Raw genomic sequence first — 23,744 nt, 5'->3', positions numbered from 1 at the left:
AGCGGTAGGTAAGTATGTACTGTTTGTTTTTTTTAACTTTTAGCATGGTAACCAGGGTAAACATCGGGTTACTAAGCGCGGCCCTGCGCTTAGTTACCCGATGTTTACCCTGGTTACCAGTGAAGACATCGCTGGATCGGTGTCACACACGCCGATCCAGCGATGTCCACGGGAGATCCAGCGACGAAATAAAGTTCTGGACTTTCTTCAGCGACCAACGATCTCCCAGCAGGGGCCTGATCGTTGGTCGCTGTCACACATAACGATTTCATTAACGATATCGTTGCTACGTCACAAATAGCAACGATATCGTTAACAATATCGTTATGTGTGAAGGTACCTTTACATCGGGGGCTTATCTGCAGCATTACAGAATGCTGTAGATAAGCCCCTGATGCCGGAGGCCGCAGCTCATATGCGATTTTGAGGGTGACAGACTCCCTTTAAAAACAGACTAGCTGAATCCGTCTAAACACTATGTAGGAACAGGAAGTCTCTCTTCCCTTAATGACTCATCCTCCTCTTTTGCAGTGACATGTTGATTGTAACATACAAAAAAAATTGATGGGAGTGGTTAAGAAAAATGTGGATTTCTAGGGAACACTACATCAGATCATAAACATTAAAGTATAATTTTAGATCCCCTAATTTATAAGCCAAATTGTGATTGCTTTGTCTTATTTCGGATTGTAAAATTTAATAAAATGTAAAAAATTTGTTAAAAGTATAATTTGATTCAACTTTCTATGACCTACAGACCCTTATAAAGTGCTTAGGAGGGTTGATTCTACTGACCGATTCCCTTTAACCCCATGCTAAATTAGAAAATGTTATCATTTTTATTATAGAATAATTAAAAGCGAGCAGTATAAAGCTGGTTAGGCATCTCTGGTACGTTTGGAAAGCGATGACTGTCACAATGTAACAAATCGATAATCACATCATACTAGTTGAAGATTTAACCGCTTTTTACCCTCCCATCACTGGAGCATAACTGGAAAGCGCTATATTTCTGAAAGGAGTTACATAAACATAAAGTGTTATTTTAAGAGAGATCACATTGAGTGCAGAAGTTTATGAAGCTAGAAAAGGCTGATGGACTAGTTGAGACTTATTTATCTCTTAGGTCTTTGAAAAGCTGAGATTTGACAATGAGACCAGGGAAACCTAGACAGCGTGTCAGCAGTTTACATAAAGTTTGCCATGGTCTTGCACGATGAAACGAAAATGTGATTTCATACCTTCTTAACTTGGTGGAATAAAACATAACATTCCTGCCCAAACAAAAGCTTGTCAAGAAAATTACAGGCGTGAGAGAAGGATCTGTATGTCATGATCTAGTTTACTACGGCCTCACCCAGCTCTATCAAATATAACATTTTCCTGAGGACACAACTCTGATATCTCATATGTTCCACAAATACCATCCAGCATGATGGGAATAATTTGCTTAGCCACAAAATGTAGCAGATATTTTTAAGTATTTCTGTCAGGCTAGATATAAGGAACAGACAAGGAAAAAATACCCTACCAGGTTTTTTTTTTGATTATTTTTTTTTTTTGAGAGTGGCCACCTTCAAAATTCAACTGTGTCATAGCTACACTGCCATACTCCGACACTCTCAAAGTTTCATAGATAAAAACAATGTAACACGAAACTCCAAAAACACCGCACTTCAATTAAACAGCAAGGCACTTCATAGAATTAAAAAAAAGTATCTATTTGTTACATTTTAACATTCAATTTCAAACATAGAAAAGATGCCCAACAAGCTTTATGCAACTCAATTTTAACTATTGTGAAAAAAAAAGAATTCAATTTTGTAATTTAGCTTGGGTTTAACCCCTTCATGACCTTGGGACTTTTTCGTTTTTCCGTGTTCGTTTTTCACTCCCCTCCTTCCCAGAGCCATAACCTTTTTATTTTTCCGTCAATTTGGCCATGTGAGGGCTTATTTTTTGCGGGACGAGTTGTACTTTTGAATGACATCATTGGTTTTAGCATGTTGTGTACTAGAAAACGGGAAAAAAATTCCAAGTGCGGTGAAATTGCAAAAAAAAGTGCAATCCCACACTTGTTTTTTGTTTGGCTTTTTTGCTAGGTTCACTAAATGCTAAAACGGACCTGCTATTATGATTCTCCAGGTCAGTACGAGTTCATAGACACCTAACATGACTCCGTTATTTTTTATCTAAGTGGTGAAAAAAAATTCCAAACTTTGCTTAAAAAAAAAAAAAAAATTGCGCCATTTTCTACTCGTAGCGTCTCCATTTTTCGTGATCTGGGGTTGGTTGAGGGCTTATTTTTTGCGTGCCGAGATGACGTTTTTAATGATAGCATTTTGGTGCAGATATGTTCTTTTGATCGCCCGTTATTGCATTTTAATGCAATGTCGCGGCGACCTAAAAAAACGTAATTCTGGCGTTTCAAATTTTTTTCTCGCTACGCCGTTTAGCGATCAGGTTAATGCTTTTTTTAATTGATAGATCGGGCGACTCTGAGCGCGGCGATACCAAATATGTGTAGATTTGATTTTTTTTTTATTGATTTATTTTGATTGGGGCGAAAGGGGGGTGATTTAAACTTTTATATTTTTTTTATTTTTTTCACATTTTTTTTTTTTTACTTTTGCCATGCTTCAATAGCCTCCATGGGAGGCTAGAAGCAGGCAAAACGCGATCGGCTCTGCTACATAGCAGCGATCTGCTGATCGCTGCTATGTAGCAGAAATGGAGGTGTGCTGTGAGCGCCGACCACAGGGTGGCGCTCACAGCCACCGGTCATCAGTAACCATAGAGGTCTCTAGGACCTCTATGGTTACCATCCAGACGCATCGCCGACCCCCGATCATGTGACGGGGTCGGCGATGACGTCATTTCCGGCCGCCCGGCCGGAAGCGGTAGTTAAATGCCGCTGTCTGCGTTTGACAGCGGCATTTAACTAGTTAATAGGTGCGGGCAGATCGCGATTCTGCCCACGCCTATTACGGGCACATGTCAGCTGTTCAAAACAGCTGACATGTCCCGGCTTTAGTGCGAGCTCACCGCGGAGCCCTGCATCAAAGCAGGGGATCTGACCTCGGACGTACTATCCCGTCCGAGGTCAGATAGGGGTTAAAAGGAATATGTTCGTTGGATCAACCCTCCTAAGCCAATTACATAGAAATGCAGGCAACAGAAAGTTGAATAAAATGATACCTTGATATTTGCTATCCAATACTTTATTCCTGAAAAAAAATCTAAGATACTTACCGTTAACAGTAACTGGATTTTACAGAGCCCATGACAGCACCACCTGAAAGAGGGTATTCGTCCACCAGGACAGGAAACCTACAGAACAACAAGGCGGTACCTCTCCTTTGCATCAGTTTGGTTTCAGAGCACGAGAGGGCCTCCAGTCAGTAGCATAACCATCAGCAAGAACATTTCTCTTAACACCCTTAATAGTGCACACCACAAGTGAAAAAGCAGAGGAGGGAATATAAGGGTGCTGTCATGGGCTCTAAAATCCCGTTAAAGGTAAGTAACTTAGATTTTTTCCCCTTCTCCCATGACAGCATCACCTAAGAGATTTACATAGATTAAAGCACCCTAGGGAGGGACCACCGCTTGCAATACTTTCATCCCGAAGGACAGGTTAATAGAGGAGGACAGTTTGAGACAATAGTGTCTATAGAAGGTAGAAGGGCAAGACCATGTGGCTGCCTTACATATTTCGTCGATGGACACCTCTGCTCTCAGCCCAAGAGGTCGCCACAGCCCTGGTGGAATGGGCTTTCAGATTTCCAGGAACTGGTGTACTGCTAGAGGTATAGGCTAAGCAAATTACATCCCTTATCCATCTAGCTATGGTCCCCCTTGTAACACTACACCCTTTCCTGCTTCCCTGGAATGATACAAATAAGGAATCATCCTTTCCACATTGCCTAGTTCTGTCTAGGTACTGTATCAGGACCCTCCTGACATCTAATGTGTGAAGCCTGTGTTCTTCTGCAATCTTTGGTTCACTATAGAAGGAGGAAAGAACGACCACCTGACTTCTATGAAACCTGGAGGCCATTTTGGGGAGATATGCTGGGTCTGGCCTCAGCACCACCCTATCTTCTAACACCTGCATGAAAGGATGATTAATGGATAGGGTCTGCAAATCACAAACCCTACATGCCGATGCTAGGGCTACCAGAATTACCGTTTTTAGTGCTAGTAGCTTATCTGGCACCTCAATAAGACCAAGTTTAAATCTCGGAGAGGCATTTTTGGGTCTGGAACAGGCTTAGATCTCTGGTATGCTTTAATGAACCTGACCACCCACCTATCCGCTGCCAGGTTATAGTTGTAAAGCGCTCAGAAGGCAGATACCTGCATCTTAAGGGTACAGGTGGCCAGGCCCATCTCCATACCCCTCTCAAGAAATTCTAGGATCTCTCTGATTGGGACCGTACCCCCAACAGACTGCCCTGAGAAAGCAAAAAAAAAAATTGCCAAAATTCTACAATAAATCCTAGTCATTATGGGCTTTCTACTCTGCCTCAGAGTAGCTACCAAGGCCGGAGAAAAACCTCTCTAATAGCAGCGCCATCTCAAAATCCAGGCCATCAAATGAGTACCTGACTTCAGAGGATGTGACACTGTGCCCTGCCTGAGGAGACCTGGAACATCCAGGAGAATCCAGGAAACTGCCAAGGACATTCTCCTCATCCAAGAGAACCATGGTCTCTTGGGCCAGAAAGGAGCAATGAGGTCAGGACATCTGCCACCTCCTCCCAAAACTTCCTCAGCACTGCCGCGATCAACATTAATGGGGGAAATGCGTAGGCCAGTTGAAAATCCCAAGGGATCTGTAATGCATCTAGTCCGTAAGGTCCTTCTCTTGGGTTCAGGGAACAGAAGCTCTTTGTCTTCCTGTTCTTTCCGTGGGCAAAAAGATCTATCTCTGGCTGCCCCCAAAGCTTCATAATCTGGTGAAAGATAGATGAATCTAGCTCCCATTCCCTCGGTCTCAAGGCTGTCCCGTCTGAGGAGGTCTGCTTCCTCATTATCTTTCCCCTTTATGTGTAGATCCGATATCTAAAGCGGATGTTCCTCCATCACCTGGAGAATCTCCTGAGCTAGCCGTATTAAAGGTCGGGATCTTGTGCCCCCTTGGAGAGTGATATAGGCTACAGAGATTCGATTATCCGACAGTATTCGGACAGGGCTCCCCTCAAAGAACGTAGTCAAAGTTCCTTCCTCGATTAATCGCTAGTAGTTCCCTGTAGTTTGAGCAACGATCTGCTTTTTCTGACCAGATCCCTTGCATATGGTCTCCGAGATGCGCCCTCCCAACCATCCGCGCTTGCGTCCATCATCACATCTGATATTGGGAGGGACCATGAGATGCCGCGCGATAGATTCCCTGGATCCAGCCACCAGACCATGGAGTCTACTGATTCCTGGGAAAGGAATCCTTTCTTCCAGATGACCAGCCAGCCTCTTTTCCCCTTCTAGGACATCCTGCTGAAAAGCCCTGGAATGACATTGGGCCCACTATACTGCAGGAATGCATGATGCCATTGACCTTAGAAGAGACATGGCCTACATCAGGGACATGATCAGGTTGGAAAAAATTGCTAACTCTAGGGCTATCATCGGGTCCTTTTCCTCTGGTGGGAGACAGCTTTGTTTTTCTGAGTCAAAAAAAGTGCTAAGAAGGATTGAACATTCAGGGGTTGCAGCCTTGACTTTTCGATATTTATCATCCAACCAAGATTGGACATGGAGTTTCGGATGTAATTTAGCTGAGCACTGCATTCGCTTTCTGTCCTGCCGATTACTAAAAAAATCATACAGATATGGTACTACCAGTACATTCTTTTCCCGTAAGTGTGCCGTCACCTCCAGAACAATCTTGGCAAAGATTCTTTTGGCAATGGACAGATTGAAGGGCAGCACTCTGTACAAGAAATGTCCGAGTTGTCCTCTTACATACACCGCTACCCTTAGGAATTGCTGGTCTTGCTGATGAATGGGGATATGGTAATATGCATCTTTTAGGTCTAAGACACTCATAACAGCCTGGGAATAAGATCTTGATTGCTGTCTTTATTGACTCCATCTTGAACGGTCTGTAGACCAGAAATCTGTTGAGGCCTTTCAGATTGATAGTTCTGTATGATAGGTCTGGTTTCTTTATCAGAAACAGGGGTGAATAAAATGCTGAACAGACACCTCCACTAGTACCCACTTTTGAATTAAGAACAGCACCTCCGCTTCCAGGGCTTCCAGGGCTTGTTGTTCCTTCCAGGATCTGTGAGATGAGATCCTGACGCTGTGCCTTGGAATAGATGAGAATTCTAGTTTCAGCCCTGATTTTATTATATTGAGCACCTAGGCATTGGCCGAGATCTTCTACCAAGCAGTTCGGAAGTGAGACCGCCTTCCTCCCACCTGGGACGGCCCATCATGAAACCCTTGTTTGTTGGCTTCTTAGCTCTCCAGTCACCCTGTTCCTTGGGTGGTCTACTCCTGCTATATTTTCTCCTCCAAAAGGAACTTTTAAACTGAAGACGTGATACAGTAGGGAAACCCTTCTTCTTGTCTGCTGCCTTATCAAGAATATCATCCAACACCTGACCAAAAAGATATTTGCCCTCACACGGAATGGAGCATAGCCTAGTCTTGGACTGAGCGTCCCCGGGCCAGCTTTTTAGCCACAGATCTACATGCAGCGTTAGAAAGGTTTGCTAACCTTGCTGCTAACCTGAGTCATCGGCCAACAAGGAAGCTGCTCCCTGTAACAGAGGAAGATCTGCTACAATCTCTTCCCTAGGAGTATTGTCTCTAAGGTGGACGCTTAGCTGCTGTAGCCACACCGTCAATGATCTTGCCGTGCAGGTTGTAGCTATTGCTGGTTTTAATGATCCCGCCGAAGACTCCCATGCCTGCTATAGGAATGTTTCAGCCTTCTTGTCTAAAAGAGTCCCCAGGTCAGGTCTTCAAAGGGCAACGTGGATTTTTTAACTGACTTAGCTACTGCAAAGTCAATCTTTGTTTTTTTTCCCATATGCCGGACTCTTCCTCTTCAATAGGATATCTTTTCAAAGATTATAGTAGTGGTCCTTTCCTCTCTGGATTCTTCCTTGTTGACGAGCATCTTGATGTTCTCATTAACCGGAAAGGAATGTCTCTTCCTCTGATCCAAGGACCAAAACAGTGTCTTTGACTTGGTTGACTTAGGATCTGAGATGCCCATATGGACCTTATGGCTCTAACCAGCTTGTCAGTATCCTCCGCTGGGAAGCAGGGCCTACCCCCCGTATCCTTATCAGAGGAGGAAGGGAAGGATAACTCCGGGTCCAAACTCTCTCCTCCAAGCTCCACTGATCGTTCAGACTCTGAATACAGTGGGTTCTGGCTTCCCCTGGGGACAGGCAAGCGATGTGCAACAAACCGGCTAGGCCCAGAGCTGCTAAAAGATGTCACCCTTTATAATACACCAACAGGCCAAGCTTGTGATTCACTGGCACCAACCACTCATCGGTCTGTTTGATCACCATCCACAACTCCTGCACGGTGTGGGATTATGCCCGGAAACAGATGAGTTTCAGAACAGCTTGCTGTCCATTCCCCCTCGCTGTGCTGAAGTTGGTCATGCAGGTGTTACACTGACCGGATGAGGAGGCGGTGGAAGAAGCATAGTAGCAGGAGGAGGCAACATGAACAAAGAAACATACAGAAATCCACAGTGGGGGTACAATATGTGCCAAAAAATTTCCGTCCTCAGGCCCAGCCGGCACTACATTTACTCAGTGAGCAGTTAGGAAACTACAGACTGGTTACTGGCCCACGTATCGGTTATGTGTATCTTGCCACTTATGGCGTTGCGCAGTGCACAACTGATTTTATCCCAACATGTTCGTGTACAGCAGGGATGGCCCGCCTGGAAAAAGTAGTGGTCGCTGGGAACCACATACTGTAGGACAGTCATTGCCATAATTTTTTTGTTTTAAAGTATTCTCCACTAGTTGGAATGGAAGAATTTCAAAGGCCAGGGATCGTAGGCAGGAGGGAGGATACTTTCTCTTTCTATCCAGTGCTTAGGGGATGGACAGCTGAACTTTTCCATGGGATGGTGTGGAGATGCTCGCTGACATGGCTGATGGTGGTGCCATCACATCCTCTTTTCCAGAAGCCAGGTGGCCCTGTTGCTTGGGAGCAAAAGGTTGAGACTGCAGCAGAACAGAGAAGAGGAGGATCCTCAGATCTTTCCTTGTGTTTCAGGTGTGTACTGCAATGCAGATCATGCGTTGAATTCAGACTTCTCATCATGCAGGTGGTGCTCAAGTTAAGAACATTTATGCCTCGCTTTAGGCACTGACAGCACAACATGCAACCCACTAGTGTCTTGTCAGCACATTGCCTGAAGAAATACGATGCCAGGGAGCTCCTGTGACCTAGCTTTAGTGTGCAGTAACAGCTGACGTACTGGTTAGGCTACTGTGCTTTTGCACCCTGCTCTTTCTTTTGCTGTGCAGCTAATGCAGTGTGACCACCACCCTCTTCTCCTGAACTGCATATGTCACTCAGATGACCTTAACTCCATGTGGGGTCTAGGATCTCAACATCCACAGCATCATCTTCCACTAACTGCTCACCCCTGCCCTCCTTGCTGGCCTACACAGTGCAGAAAGCAACAGCAATTGGCACCTGTGTTTCATCATCAGATATGTGCTGCGCTGGTCTGCTGGCCATGTGCAATAAGCCCTCCCACATACTTATCCTCAAACTGAACCAGTGGCTGGGCATCAGTGCACTCAATCTCTTCCACTTCTGGGGTAGTGCCAGGTGGATGGCCCACAGGACTATAGCTAGCGGAGTCATCAAAAAGCAGAAGTGACTGCTGCATGACTTGGGGCTCATACTGCTTAGCTGATTTGCAAGGCTGTGAGGTGGAAGACCGATGCCCATGGGCTGCAGGTGCCAACTCTGAGCTTTCAGCAGGGGACCGGGTGAAAAAGCAAAGGAACTGGAGGCAATTCTCAGCCATCTAAACCCGCCTCCACTTGTTCTGGGCTCACCATTCGTCCAGGGGTACTTGAGCCTACGAAATTACACAGAATGACAACTGCATGCAGAGGAACATGTTTAATTTGGGTGAAAAAGCAGGTTGTGATAGCTGAGGAAATGCCCACAGTCAAAACGTTTTTGACTGTCAGATGCAGCTTTTTAACAAACTTTATTCAGCATCCGAACTCCCAACACAAACTGACTTCCACGAGACATTCGTGTTCAGATCTGAGCACAAACCCGGAACTATACAGTTCAGGTTCGTTCACCTCGTCTTAACTAAATAAAGAATGTCCAAAGCAGGCATTTTCACACATTTTATAATAAATTGTGGCCATTAGGCAAGACAGACTTTCCCATTACAGAGATAGGAGATGGCAGCTGCTACGGATGAGATTCTATCTGGATAGAAGGATGAAGAGGAGGGAGGAGCTCTGCCGCTAACTCTTACCGTCTACATATACTTGTATCAATAGCAACTGCCATCTATCTCGGTAATGGGAAAGCCTGTCTTCACTGATTTTTCCCTCAGAATCGAGAATTTTGATAATGGCTGATGAATTTTGACACAAAGCAGCAACTATTCTCTGATAAGATATTACAAAGTTGCTTATTTTCACGTGTACTACTGATTTATGAAAAGAGATATTAAAATGACGGTTACACTTTAAAGCTGGAGCTACATGGCGACTTTGGTCAGGTGGGAAAAGACTGGTCATTACCTTATGATAATGAAATAAGGATTTTTAGAAGAAACTAAATTCAAATTATAAGAATCTTTCAGCGCCAGAATTTACAGCTTTTGCTCTGGGACTACCAAAGCTTCTGCCTTTACCAAAACAGCATTCAAGTAGCGTAGCAACAAAAGTGCACTCTGTACCCAGTTCAAGTACCGTAAATCAAAGGGACTGAATTACTTGGAGAAAGGCCAATTGTGTTGCTGTAAGAGTCACAGTAGTCAGCATTTTGTTTGTCAAGGTAGCAAGATGAATTATTACAAAATGAGTACAAGCCAGAGATGGAAGTTAAAGAAACTCAGCATTATAAAGCAGAAAGGCTATTCAGAGGAACGCAACGGTCTGATACAAGAGTGACTACAAAAGCGGAGAAATGTTCTACTAAATGCAAAAAGAGGAAAGAGCCAGAATATATGGGGCACATTATATGATGTTAGGTAAAATAAAATGCACTACTACTGAAATGCTTTGTTACACATTAGAAGTGTAGATTATCACTACAGCAGTATAACTCGGGCTCCTATTTGTATTTTGAGCATAGTTTTCCGATCCCAATGTTGATGCCTGATCTGTGCCTCAAACTTCCAGTGAACCAGCCAGTAGAGAAGCCACGAATCCCTCTTGTGATTTCAGCAAAATCGTGATTCTTGCTCAGTTACAGTGTTCTTTTCTGAGGTTTATTAGCCGCACCCAAGGTGCTTCCTCTGTGTAACCTTTAACCCAGCAATTACATGCATGTCGGATCCACTTACTTTTCCTAATCATCATCATAATTATTATTCTTTCCTTTCTCAAATTCTTGCAGTGCAGCTGTGACAAGCATGTCGGGCTTTCTTTAGGATCACAAGACCTTTCTCTATCCAAATGTCTGATTACTCAGTGTTCCTCCCATCTTCTCAGAACAAGGAGCCTGTTAACTGGTCTTTGTACAGAGAAAACACACAGTGACGTGACTGGACCAGTGTAGATGCCATGCGCAAAATGCATATGATGCAGAACGCCATTCTCCACGAGAAGCACCAATTGTACAAAGAGAACTATAAAGTGGCAGCTGAACAAGGTATCATTTTGTGAAGGTCAATAAAGAAGTTGTGCTAAAAATCAAGGATAAATCGCAGAATGGGAGGCCCAAAGTCCTCTATGCGATAGAAAAAATAATGCATTGTCTTTGCCGTTTTTGGTGGGGGATTTACTGTACAATTAGGTGTTTAAAGCCAATCTCGTGCAAAGGAAGGCAAGAAAGGAAGACAAATTTTTTTTTTAAAAAAGAACAACTTTCAGTATGGTGAATAAATCTCTAATATATTGTCCCTAAAAGTATTTTTCGTCTAACATAAAACCGATTAATACAGCATTTGGTGCAGTGTGTGGGATAGGATTCTAGATGAAACCAGTCATACAATGGTACGTGATCTGCAGACAGGCTGCTCTAGAGCAGGAGGAGCGGATTAGATTGATGTACATTTGTGCAGGAAGATTTTCAATAATCCTTGCATTTTATTCATTGACATCCCTGGTGTTTGAATGCGTCCAGTAGGCAGTCCTATTCAGTGACAACATCCATCTACACATGCACAGTCATACAGGGAAGACTCACTTATTAGCAGGACCACCCGACTTATACTGGGAATTTCAATAAAGAAAATACAAGTTATATTGAATCTGCTCAAACAAACCTATACATCATTCTGCTCTGCTTCTTTATACCATGCAATCCACATAGCCTGCATGTACAACATGACAGGTTCCCTTTAAAAATAAATACATAAAACAAGGTTTGGCACTTTAACAGTTAGCAAGATTAGTGAAATTGTTGGTCATCAGCAGTCCTACCTAATGATCCTAAAAAACAACCTCAGGATATATTAGAAATAGAAGACGTATCCAACATGTATTCGTGAACGCATTCATCATCCATGGACACATTTGGCACCCTTACCCTTCAGCAAAATTGCTGTCTGCTCTCCAATCAATGATGCGGCAGATGAAAAGCGTGCTTGCAAAATCTTGTGGTCGCACCAAAAAGTCTGCAGGGCAGTCAGCATGTGGGACGTATATTCTTGGCACCCTATGGTCAACGGGTGAAAACAAGGCATGTCTTTTGGCAAATTCCCCACTTTTGTCTGTCATTGGTTTAATGAAGCCGGTGGCAGCTCTTGAATGTTTTTTCTCCAATATGAAAACAACCTACGGTATTTAGAAAAAAAAAAAAGTAAAAAAAAAAAAGTTTCTGCATAAATCTGTATTGCGTAGGTAAACGGGTGCAATAGTTAAACACAACAGAAAACATTTGACTGTACAAAAACCCTCAGAAATGTAACTATGGTACCATACTTACAGAATATGTTGGCACCATAGATATAAAAATTAGAATTACCGTATTACTACAATAGTATAAAAACAAGAACATACTGGAAAGCATTGTAAGAGGCACCAAACTTACAAAGTATAATAAACTAATAATCTTACTGATTATTTGATTTCTGATATTAACCAGTAATGATAGAAGAAAAAAAAGCAAGAAGCGCAGCAGTGCACACAAGCTTAGGGGTACAGTACCCCAGAGTGGCTGCTGTAGGTGCAGTTTGTTGTTGAACAACTTAAAGGTAAGCCATCAGAATATAAATTAAAATAAGTTACATTTTTGGCATTTTTTTTCAGATCACTTTTTTAATTTTTCAAAAACCTTTAATGCAGTGTAAAGTTTTTTGCAAATCTCAGAGGCAGGACTATGGTTACAGGTAATACCTTTGTACACAGCTGTTAACACCGGATCCATCAGTCACAATAGGCAACGAGACAGGGCACCCACCCTGCATCTCCTAACATTTGCACACACATTAGATACTTCAGTATAAAAGATGGGGTCAGTTTATATTACCCATTTCACCAAACAGTTAGATTAAAGATCAATGAAGGCATTAAGAAGGCCCCAAGCTGCCATAGCAACCCGTAAGACCCCTTTATCATATTATGTAGGGTGCCACTGAGCTGTGGAGTGACGGACACCATGTCGGAGACCCTTTAAACCCTGTGGTCAGACTTGTACATGTATGGAGTCTGTCATAAAGGGGTTAAGCTGCCACGCTGAATAAGTCACTGCCTTTTTGTTGACAGGGTCCAATCTCTGCGTCCCCCATCGGCTTTTTGCACTGCATCCTCGTCACCACTTTTTTCCACTTCTTAGTAGTAGCCACGTGAATGGAGCTTTGCTGCAATTTCTGCAAATCTGGGTGGCTGGGAGCAATGTTGTGTAGGGACACCCAAATTACATGGTTTATTCTAATGAACAATATGCAGTTGAAGACAGGAGGAAAGTTGGCCAACTTTAAAATGCAACCTGGTAGAAATTATATAACCAAACATAAAAAGAATGACAGCAACATACTGGAATTATTTCATGTAGCGCCAATCCAGTCTTCGTTCATTGTGCACAGTGCTGAAACCATAAGGTTTTAAAAGGATTATAAGGTTAACCCCTTCATGACCCAGCCTATTTTGACCTTAAAGACCTTGCCGTTTTTTGCAATTCTGACCAGTGTCCCTTTATGAGGTAATAACTCAAGAACGCTTCAACGGATCCTAGCGGATCTGAGATTGTTTTTTCGTGACATATTGGGCTTCATGTTAGTGGTAAATTTAGGTCAATAAATTCTGCGTTTATTTGTGATAAAAACGGAAATTTGGCGAAAATTTTGAAAATTTCGCAATTTTCACATTTTGAATTTTTATTCTGTTAAACCAGAGAGATATGTGACACAAAATAGTTAATAAATAACATTTCCCACATGTTTACTTTACATCAGCACAATTTTGGAAACAACATTTTTTTTTGTTAGGAAGTTATAAGGGTTAAAATTTGACCAGCGATTTGTCATTTTTACAACGAAATTTACAAAACCATTTTTTTTAGGGACCACCTCACATTTGAAGTCAGTTTGAGGGGTCTATTTGGCTGAAATACCCAAAAGTGACACCATTCTAAAAACTTCACCCCTCAAGGTACTCAAAACCACATTCAAGAAGTTTATTAACCCTTCAGGTGCTTCACAGCAGCAGAAGCAACATGGAAGGAATAAATGAACATTAACTTTTTAGTCACAAAAATTATCTTTTAGCAACAATTTTTTTATTTTCCCAATGGTAAAAGGAGAAACTGAACCACGAAAGTTGTTGTCCAATTTGTCCTGAGTACGCTGATACCTCATATGTGGGGGTAAACCACTGTTTGGGCGCACGGCAGGGCTTGGAAGGGAAGGAGCGCCATTTGACTTTGAATCAAAAATTGGCTCCACTCTTTAGCGGACACCATGTCACGTTTGGAGAGCTCCTGTGTGCCTAAACATTGGCGCTCCCCCACAAGTGACCCCATTTTGGAAACTAGACGCCCTAAGGAACTTATCTAGATGCATAGTGAGCACTTTGAACCCCCAGGTGCTTCACAAATTGATCCGTAAAAATGAAAAAGTACTTTTTTTTTTTCACAAAAAAATTCTTTTAGCCTCAATTGTTTCATTTTCACATGGGCAACAGGATAAAATGGATCCTAAAATGTGTTTGGCAATTTCTCCCGAGTACGCCGATACTTCATATGTGGGGGTAAACCACTGTTTGGGCACACGGCAGGGCTCGGAAGGGAAGGCGCGCCATTTGACTTTTTGAATGGAAAATTAGCTCCAATTGTTAGCAGACACCATGTCGCATTTGGAGAGCCCCTGTGTGCCTATGCATTGGAGCTCCCCCACAACTGACCCCATTTTGGAAACTAGACCCCCCAAGGAACTTATCTAGATGCATATTGAGCACTTTAAACCCCCAGGTGCTTCACAGAAGTTTATAACGCAGAGCCATGAAAATAAAAAATAATTTTTCTTTCCTCAAAAATGATTTTTTAGCCTGGAATTTCCTATTTTGCCAAGGATAATAGGAGAAATTGGACCCCAAATATTGTTGTCCAGTTTGTCCTGAGTACGCTGATACCCCATATGTGGGGGTAAACCACTGTTTGGGCGCACGGCAGGGCTCGGAAGGGATGGCACGCCATTTGGCTTTTTAAATGGAAAATTAGCTCCAATCATTAGCGGACACCATGTCACGTTTGGAGAGCCCCTGTGTGCCTAAACATTGGAGATCCCCCAGAAATGACCCCATTTTGGAAACTAGACCCCCAAAGGAACTAATCTAGATGTGTGGTGAGGACTTTGAACCCCCAAGTGCTTCACAGAAGTTTATAACGCAGAGCCATGAAAATAAAAAAAAAAAAATTATTTTCTCAAAAATGATCTTTTAGCCTGCAATTTTTTATTTTCCCAAGGGTAACAGGAGAAATTTGACCCCAAAAGTTGTTGTCCAGTTTCTCCTGAGTACGCTGATACCCCATATGTGGGGGTAAACCACTGTTTGGGCACATGCCGAGGCTCGGAAGTGAAGTAGTGACGTTTTGAAATGCAGACTTTGATGGAATGCTCTGTGGGCGTCACGTTGCGTTTGCAGAGCCCCTGATGTGGCTTAACAGTAGAAACCCCCCACAAGTGACCCCATTTTGGAAACTAGACCCCGAAATGAACTTATCTAGATGTGTGGTGAGCACTTTGAACCCCCAAGTGCTTCACAGAAGTTTATAATGCAGAGCCGTGAAAATAATAAATACGTTTTCTTTCCTCAAAAATAATTATTTAGCCCAGAATTTTTTAATTTTCCCAAGGGTAACAGGAGAAATTTGACCCCAATATTTGTTGTCCAGTTTCTCCTGAGTACGGTGATACCCCATATGTGGGGGTAAACTACTGTTTGGGCACATGCCGGGGCTCGGAATTGATGTAGTGACGTTTTGAAATGCAGACTTTGATGGAATGCACTGCGGGCGTCACGTTGCGTTTGCAGAGCCCCTGATGTGCCTAAACAGTAGAAACCCCTCACAAGTGACCCCATTTTGGAAACTAGACCCCGAAAGGAACTTATCTAGATGTGTGGTGAGCACTTTGAACCCCCAAGTGCTTCATAGAAGTTTATAATGCAGAGCCGTGAAAATAATAAATACGTTTTCTTTCCTCAAAAATAATTATTTAGCCCAGAATTTTTTATTTTCCCAAGGGTTACAGGAGAAATTGGACCCCAAAAGTTGTTGTCCAGTTTCTTCTGAGTACGCTGATACCCCATGTGTGGGGGTAAACCACTGTTTGGGCACACGTCGGGGCTCAGAAGGGAAGTAGTGACTTTTGAAATGCAGACTTTGATGGAATGGTCTGCGGGCGTCACATTGCGTTTGCAGAGCCCCTGGTGTGCCTAAACAGTAGAAACCCCCCACAAGTGACCCCATTTTAGAAACTAGACCCCCCAAGGAACTTATCTAGATATGTGGTGAGCACTTTGAACCCCCAAGTGCTTCACAGACGTTTACAACGCAGAGCCGTGAAAATAAAAAATCATTTTTCTTTCCTCAAAAATGATGTTTTAGCAAGCATTTCTTTATTTTCACAAGGGTAACAGGAGAAATTGGACCCCAGTAATTGTTGCGCAGTTTGTCCTGAGTATGCTGGTACCCCATATGTGGGGGTAAACCCCTGTTTGGGTGCACGTCGGGGCTCAGAAGTGAGGGAGCACGATTTGACTTTTTGAATACAAGATTGGCTGGAATCAATGGTGGCGCCATGTTGCGTTTGGAGACCCCCTGATGTGCCTAAACAGTGGAAACCCCTCAATTCTAACTCCAACACACCCCTAACCCTTATCCCAACTGTAGCCGTAACCCTAATCACAACCTTAACCCCAACACACCCCTAACCACAACCCTAATTCCAACCCAACCCTAGCCCTAAGGCTATGTGCCAACGTTGCGGATTCGTATGAGATTTTTCAGCACCATTTTTGAAAAATCCGCGGGTAAAAGGCACTGCGTTTTACCTGCGGATTTACCGCGGAATTCCAGTGTTTTTTGTCCGGATTTCACCTGCGGATTCCTATTGAGGAACAGGTGTAAAACGCTGCGGAATCCGCACAAAGAATTGACATGCTGCGGAAAATACAACGCAGCGTTCCCGCGCTTTATTTTCCGCACCATGGGCACAGCGGATTTGGCTTTCCATATGTTTACATGGTACTGTAAACCTGATGGAACACTGCTGCGGATCCGCAGCGGCCAATCCGCACCGTGTGCACATAGCCTAATTCTAAAGGTATGTGCACACGCTGCGGAAAACGCTGCGGATCCGCAGCAGTTTCCCATGAGTTTACAGTTCAATGCAAACCTATGGGAAACAAAAATCGCTGTACACATGCTGCGGAAAAACTGCACGGAAACGCAGCGGTTTACATTCCGCAGCATGTCACTTCTTTCTGCAGATTCCGCAGCGGTTTTACAACTGCTCAAATAGAAAATCGCTGTTGTAAAACCGCATTGAAATGCGCAGAAAAAACATGGTAAATCCGCCATAAATACGCAGCGGTTTAGCACTGCGGATTTATCAAATCCGCAGCGGAAAAATCCGCAGAGGACCAGAATACGTGTGCACATACCGAAACCCTAACCCTAACCCTACCCCTAACCCTAACCCTAACCCTACCCCAACCTTAGTGGAAAAAAAAAAATTATTTTTTTTATTGTCCCTACCTATGGGGGTGACAAAGGGGAGGGGGGAGGGGGGGGTCATTTACTTTTTTTTTTTATTTTGATCACTGAGATATAACCTATCTCAGTGATCAAAATTCACTCTGGAACGAATCTGCCGGCCGGCAGATTCGGCGGGCGCACTGCACATGCGCCCGCCATTTTGGAAGATGGCGGCGCCCAGGAAAAGACGGACGGTCCCCGGGAGGCCAGGTAAGTATAAGGGGGGGGAGATCAGGGCACGGGGGGGGCGTCGGAGCACGGGGGGGTGGATCGGAACACGGGGGGGGGGGGTGGATTGGAGCACGGAGTGGGGGATCGCTGTGCGGGCGGGTGGATCGGAGCACGGGGGGGAATCGCTGTGCGGGGGGGATCGGAGTGCGGGGGGTTTGATTGGAGCACGGGGGGTGTGATTGGAGCACGGGGGGAGCGGGCAGGAGGACGGGGGAGCGGAGCACAGGACCGAGGGGAGCAGACCACAGATCGGGGGGCTGAGGGGGGCGATCGGTGGGGTGGGTGCACATAAGTGTTTCCAGCCATGGCCGATGATATTGCAGCATCGGCCATGGCTGGATTGTAATATTTCACCATTTTTTTAGGTGAAATATTACAAATCGCTCTGATTGGCTGTTGAAAGTGAAACTGCCAATCAGAGCGATCGTAGCCACGAGGGGGTGAAGCCACCCCCCCTGGGCTAAACTACCACTCCCCCTGTCCCTGCAGGCCGGGTGAAATGGGAGTTAACCCTTTCACCCGATCTGCAGGGACGCGATCTTTCCATGACGCATATGCTGCGTCATGGGTCGGAATGGCACCGATGACTTTCATTACCAATGTAATAGACATTGCTATTTTTATACTTTGTCAGCCATTATATTTCATTTAGCATGCACATACACATCATACATTACACTGCACTCAGATGAGGTAGCAAAAACCTGCTGACAGCTTTGCTTTAAGTATCTGCTTGCAATTTTTCCCTTAACCCCATAGTGACCGCCAATACGTCTTTTTACTGACCTGCGATATAAGAGACTAGTATCCTACAACGGGTGACAATCCAGCAGCTGTCGGCTGTACACTATAGCTGACAACTTGCTGCAGCCACGATCAGCGCTGGCACTACAGTCATTTATGCCCTCAAATGCTGCTGTCAATAGTGACTATTGCAACTAGATGGTTAGAGTGTGGGGAGTTCCCCTTTAACCCCATCGGCACCCTGAGATCGTGATCGTGTGCTCATGATGTTTGCCATGGCAGTTCACGGCCAAATAACAGCCTTACAGTCTGCTGGCTATAGCGGTCTGTTCAAAAGTTATCAAAATTTAGGTGGTAAAAATACACTTTTTCGTTCCTGTCATGCTACTTAACAATAATTCCTGGAAAGCACCTGAAGGGTTAATGAACACTACGAAAGCAGTTTTGAATACTTTGAGGGGTGCACTTTTTAAAATTGTATCACTTTTGGATGTTTCCAATGTACAGTCATTTAAAGGGCCACTGTCACCCCCCTCCAGCAGTTATAAACTAAAAGAGCCACCATGTGCAGCAGTAATGCTGCATTCTAACAAGGTGGCTCTTTTAGTTTTGTGTTCATGTATTACTAAAATAAAGCGCTTAGGTATTTTTGAAAATACCTCAATGCATTAACCTAACGATCCCTGTGTGGCCTATTTAAAAAAAAAAAAAAAAATCAGGTTCCTCGCATTATGTTCTCATTCACTTTATGCAGTTAATAGCCCTCTGTGTCTGTACTGCTACATACTTAGGCAGTTAACTGGTTCATGCAGCTTTACATGAACACCCGAGCCTTAGGCCGGCTTCACACTTGCGAGTTTTACGGACGTAAGAGTGCAGAAACTACGTCTGTAAAACTCGCAAAACATACGGCACAATTATTCTCTATGCCCCTGCTCCTATCTGCCGTATTTTACTGATCAGTATTATACGGCTTTCTACGGCCGTAGAAAATCGCAGCATGCTGCGTTTGTCACAGTATTGCGCAAATAAAACGTCAATGAAAGTCTATGGAAGCCCCAAAAATACGGATCACACACGGACCAGAAGTGTGACTTGCAATTGTTACCATCCACCTCTCGTGTCTCCCCTTTTCCTCATAGTCTGTAAGCTTGCGAGCAGGGCCCTCATTCCTCCTGGTATCTGTTTTGAACTGTATTTCTATTATGCTGTAATGTCTATTGTCTGTACAAGTCCCCTCTATAATTTGTAAAGCGCTGCGGAATATGTTGGCGCTATATAAATAAAAATTATTATTATTGTCCATGGAGGCAGGTCTGAAGCCTCGTCTGTGAAGCGCCCAACTGCCGTCACTCATCTCTTCTGGGGCGATGGTCGCCGCCCCCTGCGCGCTGTTCTTAAATCCGGCGCCTGCGCTGTGCGTGCCTGCCTGGGGCAGGCGCATTGAGAATTGGCCGTCATAGCTCAGATGCCGGGTTCCTGACTGCGCCTGTGCGGGCAGTGCGGCCACCCTGTTACTGAATCCCCGCCCCGCACTGTGTTATGCATTATGCACAGTGCGGGGCTGGGATTCCTGGGCATGCCCACTGCGCTTGTCAGACGCTCCCCCAGGTTCCCCGCCTTCCAGCGTCGGTCTGTGCAGGAATCTGCCCAGGAATCCCAGCCCCGCGCATAATGCATAACACAGTGCGGGGCGGGGATTCAGTAACAGGGTGGCCGCACTGCCCGCACAGGCGCAGTCAGGAACCCAGCATCTAAGCCATGACTGCCAATTCTCAATGCGCCTGCCCCAGGCAGGCACGCACAGCGCAGGCGCCGGATTTAAGAAGAACAGCGCGCAGGGAGCGGCGACCATCGCCCCAGAAGAGATGAGTGACGGCAGTTGGGCGCTTCACAGACGAGGCTTCAGACCCGCCTCCGTGGACAAAGATAGGTATTTTTGAAAAGTTTCAAAGTGCTTTATTTTAGTAATACATGAACAAAAAACTAAAAGTCACCTTGTTAGAATGCAGCATTACTGCTGCACATGGTGGCTCTTTTAGTTTATAACGGCTGGAGAGGCTGACAATGGCCCTTTAACCCTTGTCAGGCTGCATAATTTTACAACCTTAACAGGCTGCATAGGTACAATTGTACCTTCACATATACCTCCACTGTGGGAAGACTTTACTTGGTTTCAGAAACTAAAGTTCATTCAGCTACAAATGTTATGCTGATATCTATTGTTCAGTGTTGTTACTGGTCACTTATGTTGCTGTCAATTAAGTTAATTCAAACTGGGAGTGGCTTCTACTTGTCTTCCTGCCTCCCTCCTCTCATTAGCCATTTTGCTGTTCATCTCATTGCTGTGAGCACACATTTCTAGGCTTGTGAAGTCTTCAATTTCTTGGAAACGAAGGTAGGAAAGTCTCACAGCATCTAACAGCCAGTTATACCTTTATTCTCATTATGTGGGGACAGAACAGTCAAATTGTCTTTCAGCCTGGACTTGGCTTACATATATTTTGTATGAAACTTATCACTATAGGTATAATTTTTATACGAAAAATGGATAATAATTAGTATCTACATATTGTTTTACGATGTTTTATTTATATTCAGCACAAAATACGAAGCCAAAATTCATCTAGCAAGTCATCATGAGTGATAGTAATGCTGGATCTAGTTTCCGCCATAATCCAAGAAAACGTGTTTGCAGGTTAGTATAATTTTGTGAAAAGCCAATAATGTAGTATTTCGGAAAATTATTTATTTTACATTTTTTCATATTTACAGATTTACGTCTGACGAAATAATGCGAATGCTAGAAGAATCTGATTCTGAGCATGAGGATGAACCATATGTTCCATCTGATGATGAAAACTATGTACCACAAGTGGATGTTACTGAAGAAGATTCAGACATTGAACAAGAAATGGTCATAGAGCATGAAAATGAATACGAATCAGACGAAAGTGTTGAGGATGATTCTGTGCCTCAAAGTGCAGGCGACATTTGGACTGCTAAGGATGAAACTCAATGGTGCAGTAATCCACTGCCAAATGCACAAACAAAATCTCGTAATGTCCTACGACAAAGAGGTGGCCCTGCAGCAATCAGCAACCTATATACAGCAAAAGAGCTATTCAAGTCCATCATGACTCCCGAGATGTGTGACATCATATTACGGGAAACGAATCGAAAGGCCAAGAGAGTTTGTGATGCTTACAACAACGAACTGGTACAACGTTTTCCTGATTCTTCCAAACGGCCACCACAAAAAACATTCAAGCAATTTACTGAAACTGAACTTCATGCATTTTTGGGCATACTGATTGCTGCTGGTGTGCACAGAGCCAACAAAGAGAATCTGGAGGAAATGTGGAATGTTGCTGCTCTGCCTCTTATACGTGCAGCCATGTCTCGTGACCGCTTCAAGATGATACTCAGATTTATCAGGTTTGACAACGAAAATACACGTGCAGAACGTGTGCAAACAGATAAAGCTGCACCAATACGGGACATCTGGACAATGCTGAACAGTAATCTGGAGAGAGCCTACAAGCCATATCATTGTATCACCGTCGACGAGCAATTATTTCCATTTAGAGGTCATACTAAATTTACCCAGTATATACCTTCAAAACCAGCTAAATATGGCATAAAGATTTTCTGGGCTTGTGACTCATCAAATGCCTACCCTTTACAAGGTCAGCTCTACACTGGGAAACCAACTGATGGTCCTCGACAAGTAAACATTGGAGAACGAACAGTATTGGACCTAGTGAGCTCGTATAAAGGCTCTGGAAGAAATGTCACCACCGATAACTTCTTTACAACCATGGAACTAGCTAAGGTATTGAACTCCTGGAACATGACACTAGTTGGTACAGTGAGAAAAAACAAAAGGTTCCTACCTAACAACATGCAGCCTGCCAAAGAAAGGCCTGTATACTCGACAAATTTTGCCTACAATCATGATGCAACAGTCTGTTCATATGTACCAAAGAAGAACAAATCAGTCGTGCTTCTATCATCTATGCACATGACGGGAGAAGTTGAAGAGACACTAGCAGCCAAGCCAGAGATAATAAAATACTACAACATAAAAGGTGGCGTTGATGTTATGGATAAAATGTTGGGAGAGTACACTGTGAAACGACGAACATCACGTTGGACTTTGGCATTTTTCTACAATATGATTGATGTCAGTGGGTTAGCATCCTACATCATCTACAGAGAACACAATCCAAGCTTCAGGGCAAAGGATCAACGAAGAAAGTTCCTGAAAGATCTCGCAAATCAGCTGTGTATGATTGCAATTGAAGATCGTAGTACAAACAAAATGATAATGAGAAACCATTTTCTTCGAGGTGCAGTAGAAATGGTGCTTGGACGATGCATTGTGGTAGCATCGCAGCCAGCAGCTGGCCCCAAAATACCTCATGGTAGTCGTGGACCCTCCCCTGTTGTTGGTAGTTGCTATGTCTGCAGAGACCTGAGGCGAAAACAACGCAAGACTAGAAAGTCTTGTGTGGTTTGTGTGAAACCCATTTGCGATGAACACTCTGTAGCAAAGCCAACATGCATTACTTGCAAAGAAAATCAATAAAAAAAAGTTTCTTACATTTTCTTTTATAATGTAAATGAACAGTTTTTTACTTGTTTATAATAGTTAAATAGCATTATCATTAAAAAAAAATTTATGCTTTTTCCCTTGCATTATCTTCATTCAAAATATATGAGGTACATTTGTACCTATGCAGCTTGTTATGGATGCAAAAAGATCTCGACCCCTTATCTCGGAAGCGGGTGGAGATATTTTATTGAAATTTGGCCAATATATTCTGGACCAAAAATGTAGAGATGTCACGAAATTTCAGCCCTCTACGTCTTTTCAAAAAAAAGTTATTGCAATTTTAAAACGGAATAGTTACAATTGTACCTATTCAGCCGGATAAGGGTTAAAAACTGAACAGGTTCCTAAAAACTTAAGTTTTGTAAATTTCCTTGAAAAAATGAAAAATGACTGCTACACTTTTAAACCTTGTAAAAGGCTAACAAAATAAAACATTTTACAAATGGTGCTGATGTAAAGCAGACATGAGGATAATATTGTATTTCTGTGGTAGGCCTATCTGGATTAAAGAGATACCGTATATACTCGAGTAGAAGCTGAGATTTTCAGCCCAATTTGAAAGTCCCCTTCTCGGCTTATACTCGAGTCATACCATGGGTCAGCAGGGGAGGGGGAGCGGGGGCTGTCTAATTATACTCACCTACTCCTGGCGCGGTCCCTGCAGGTCCCTGCTTCCCAGCACCTTCCTGTACTGAGCGGTCACATGGTACCGCCCATTACTGTAATGAATATGCGGCTCCACCTCCCATAGAGGTGGAGC

At 43.7% G+C, this 23,744-nt stretch overlaps 1 protein-coding gene across 2 annotated transcripts in view; it reads right to left on the bottom strand.

The window, feature by feature from the left end:
- The window catches only part of DIS3L2 (DIS3 like 3'-5' exoribonuclease 2), a 588,376-nt gene that overhangs the window by 351,111 nt on the left and 213,521 nt on the right, over positions 1–23,744 (bottom strand). For both annotated transcript variants that reach the window (XM_069727019.1, XM_069727018.1), the window contains one exon: positions 11,722–11,969. In XM_069727019.1, coding sequence (XP_069583120.1) covers positions 11,722–11,969 — 248 coding nt within the window. The remainder of the gene's footprint in view (positions 1–11,721; positions 11,970–23,744) is intronic.

This window comes from Ranitomeya imitator, chromosome 5, assembly GCF_032444005.1.
Source record: "Ranitomeya imitator isolate aRanImi1 chromosome 5, aRanImi1.pri, whole genome shotgun sequence".
Taxonomy (NCBI): domain Eukaryota; kingdom Metazoa; phylum Chordata; class Amphibia; order Anura; family Dendrobatidae; genus Ranitomeya; species Ranitomeya imitator.
Note: the sequence above shows the minus strand (reverse complement) of the source record. Positions and strands in the feature narration are given on the sequence as shown.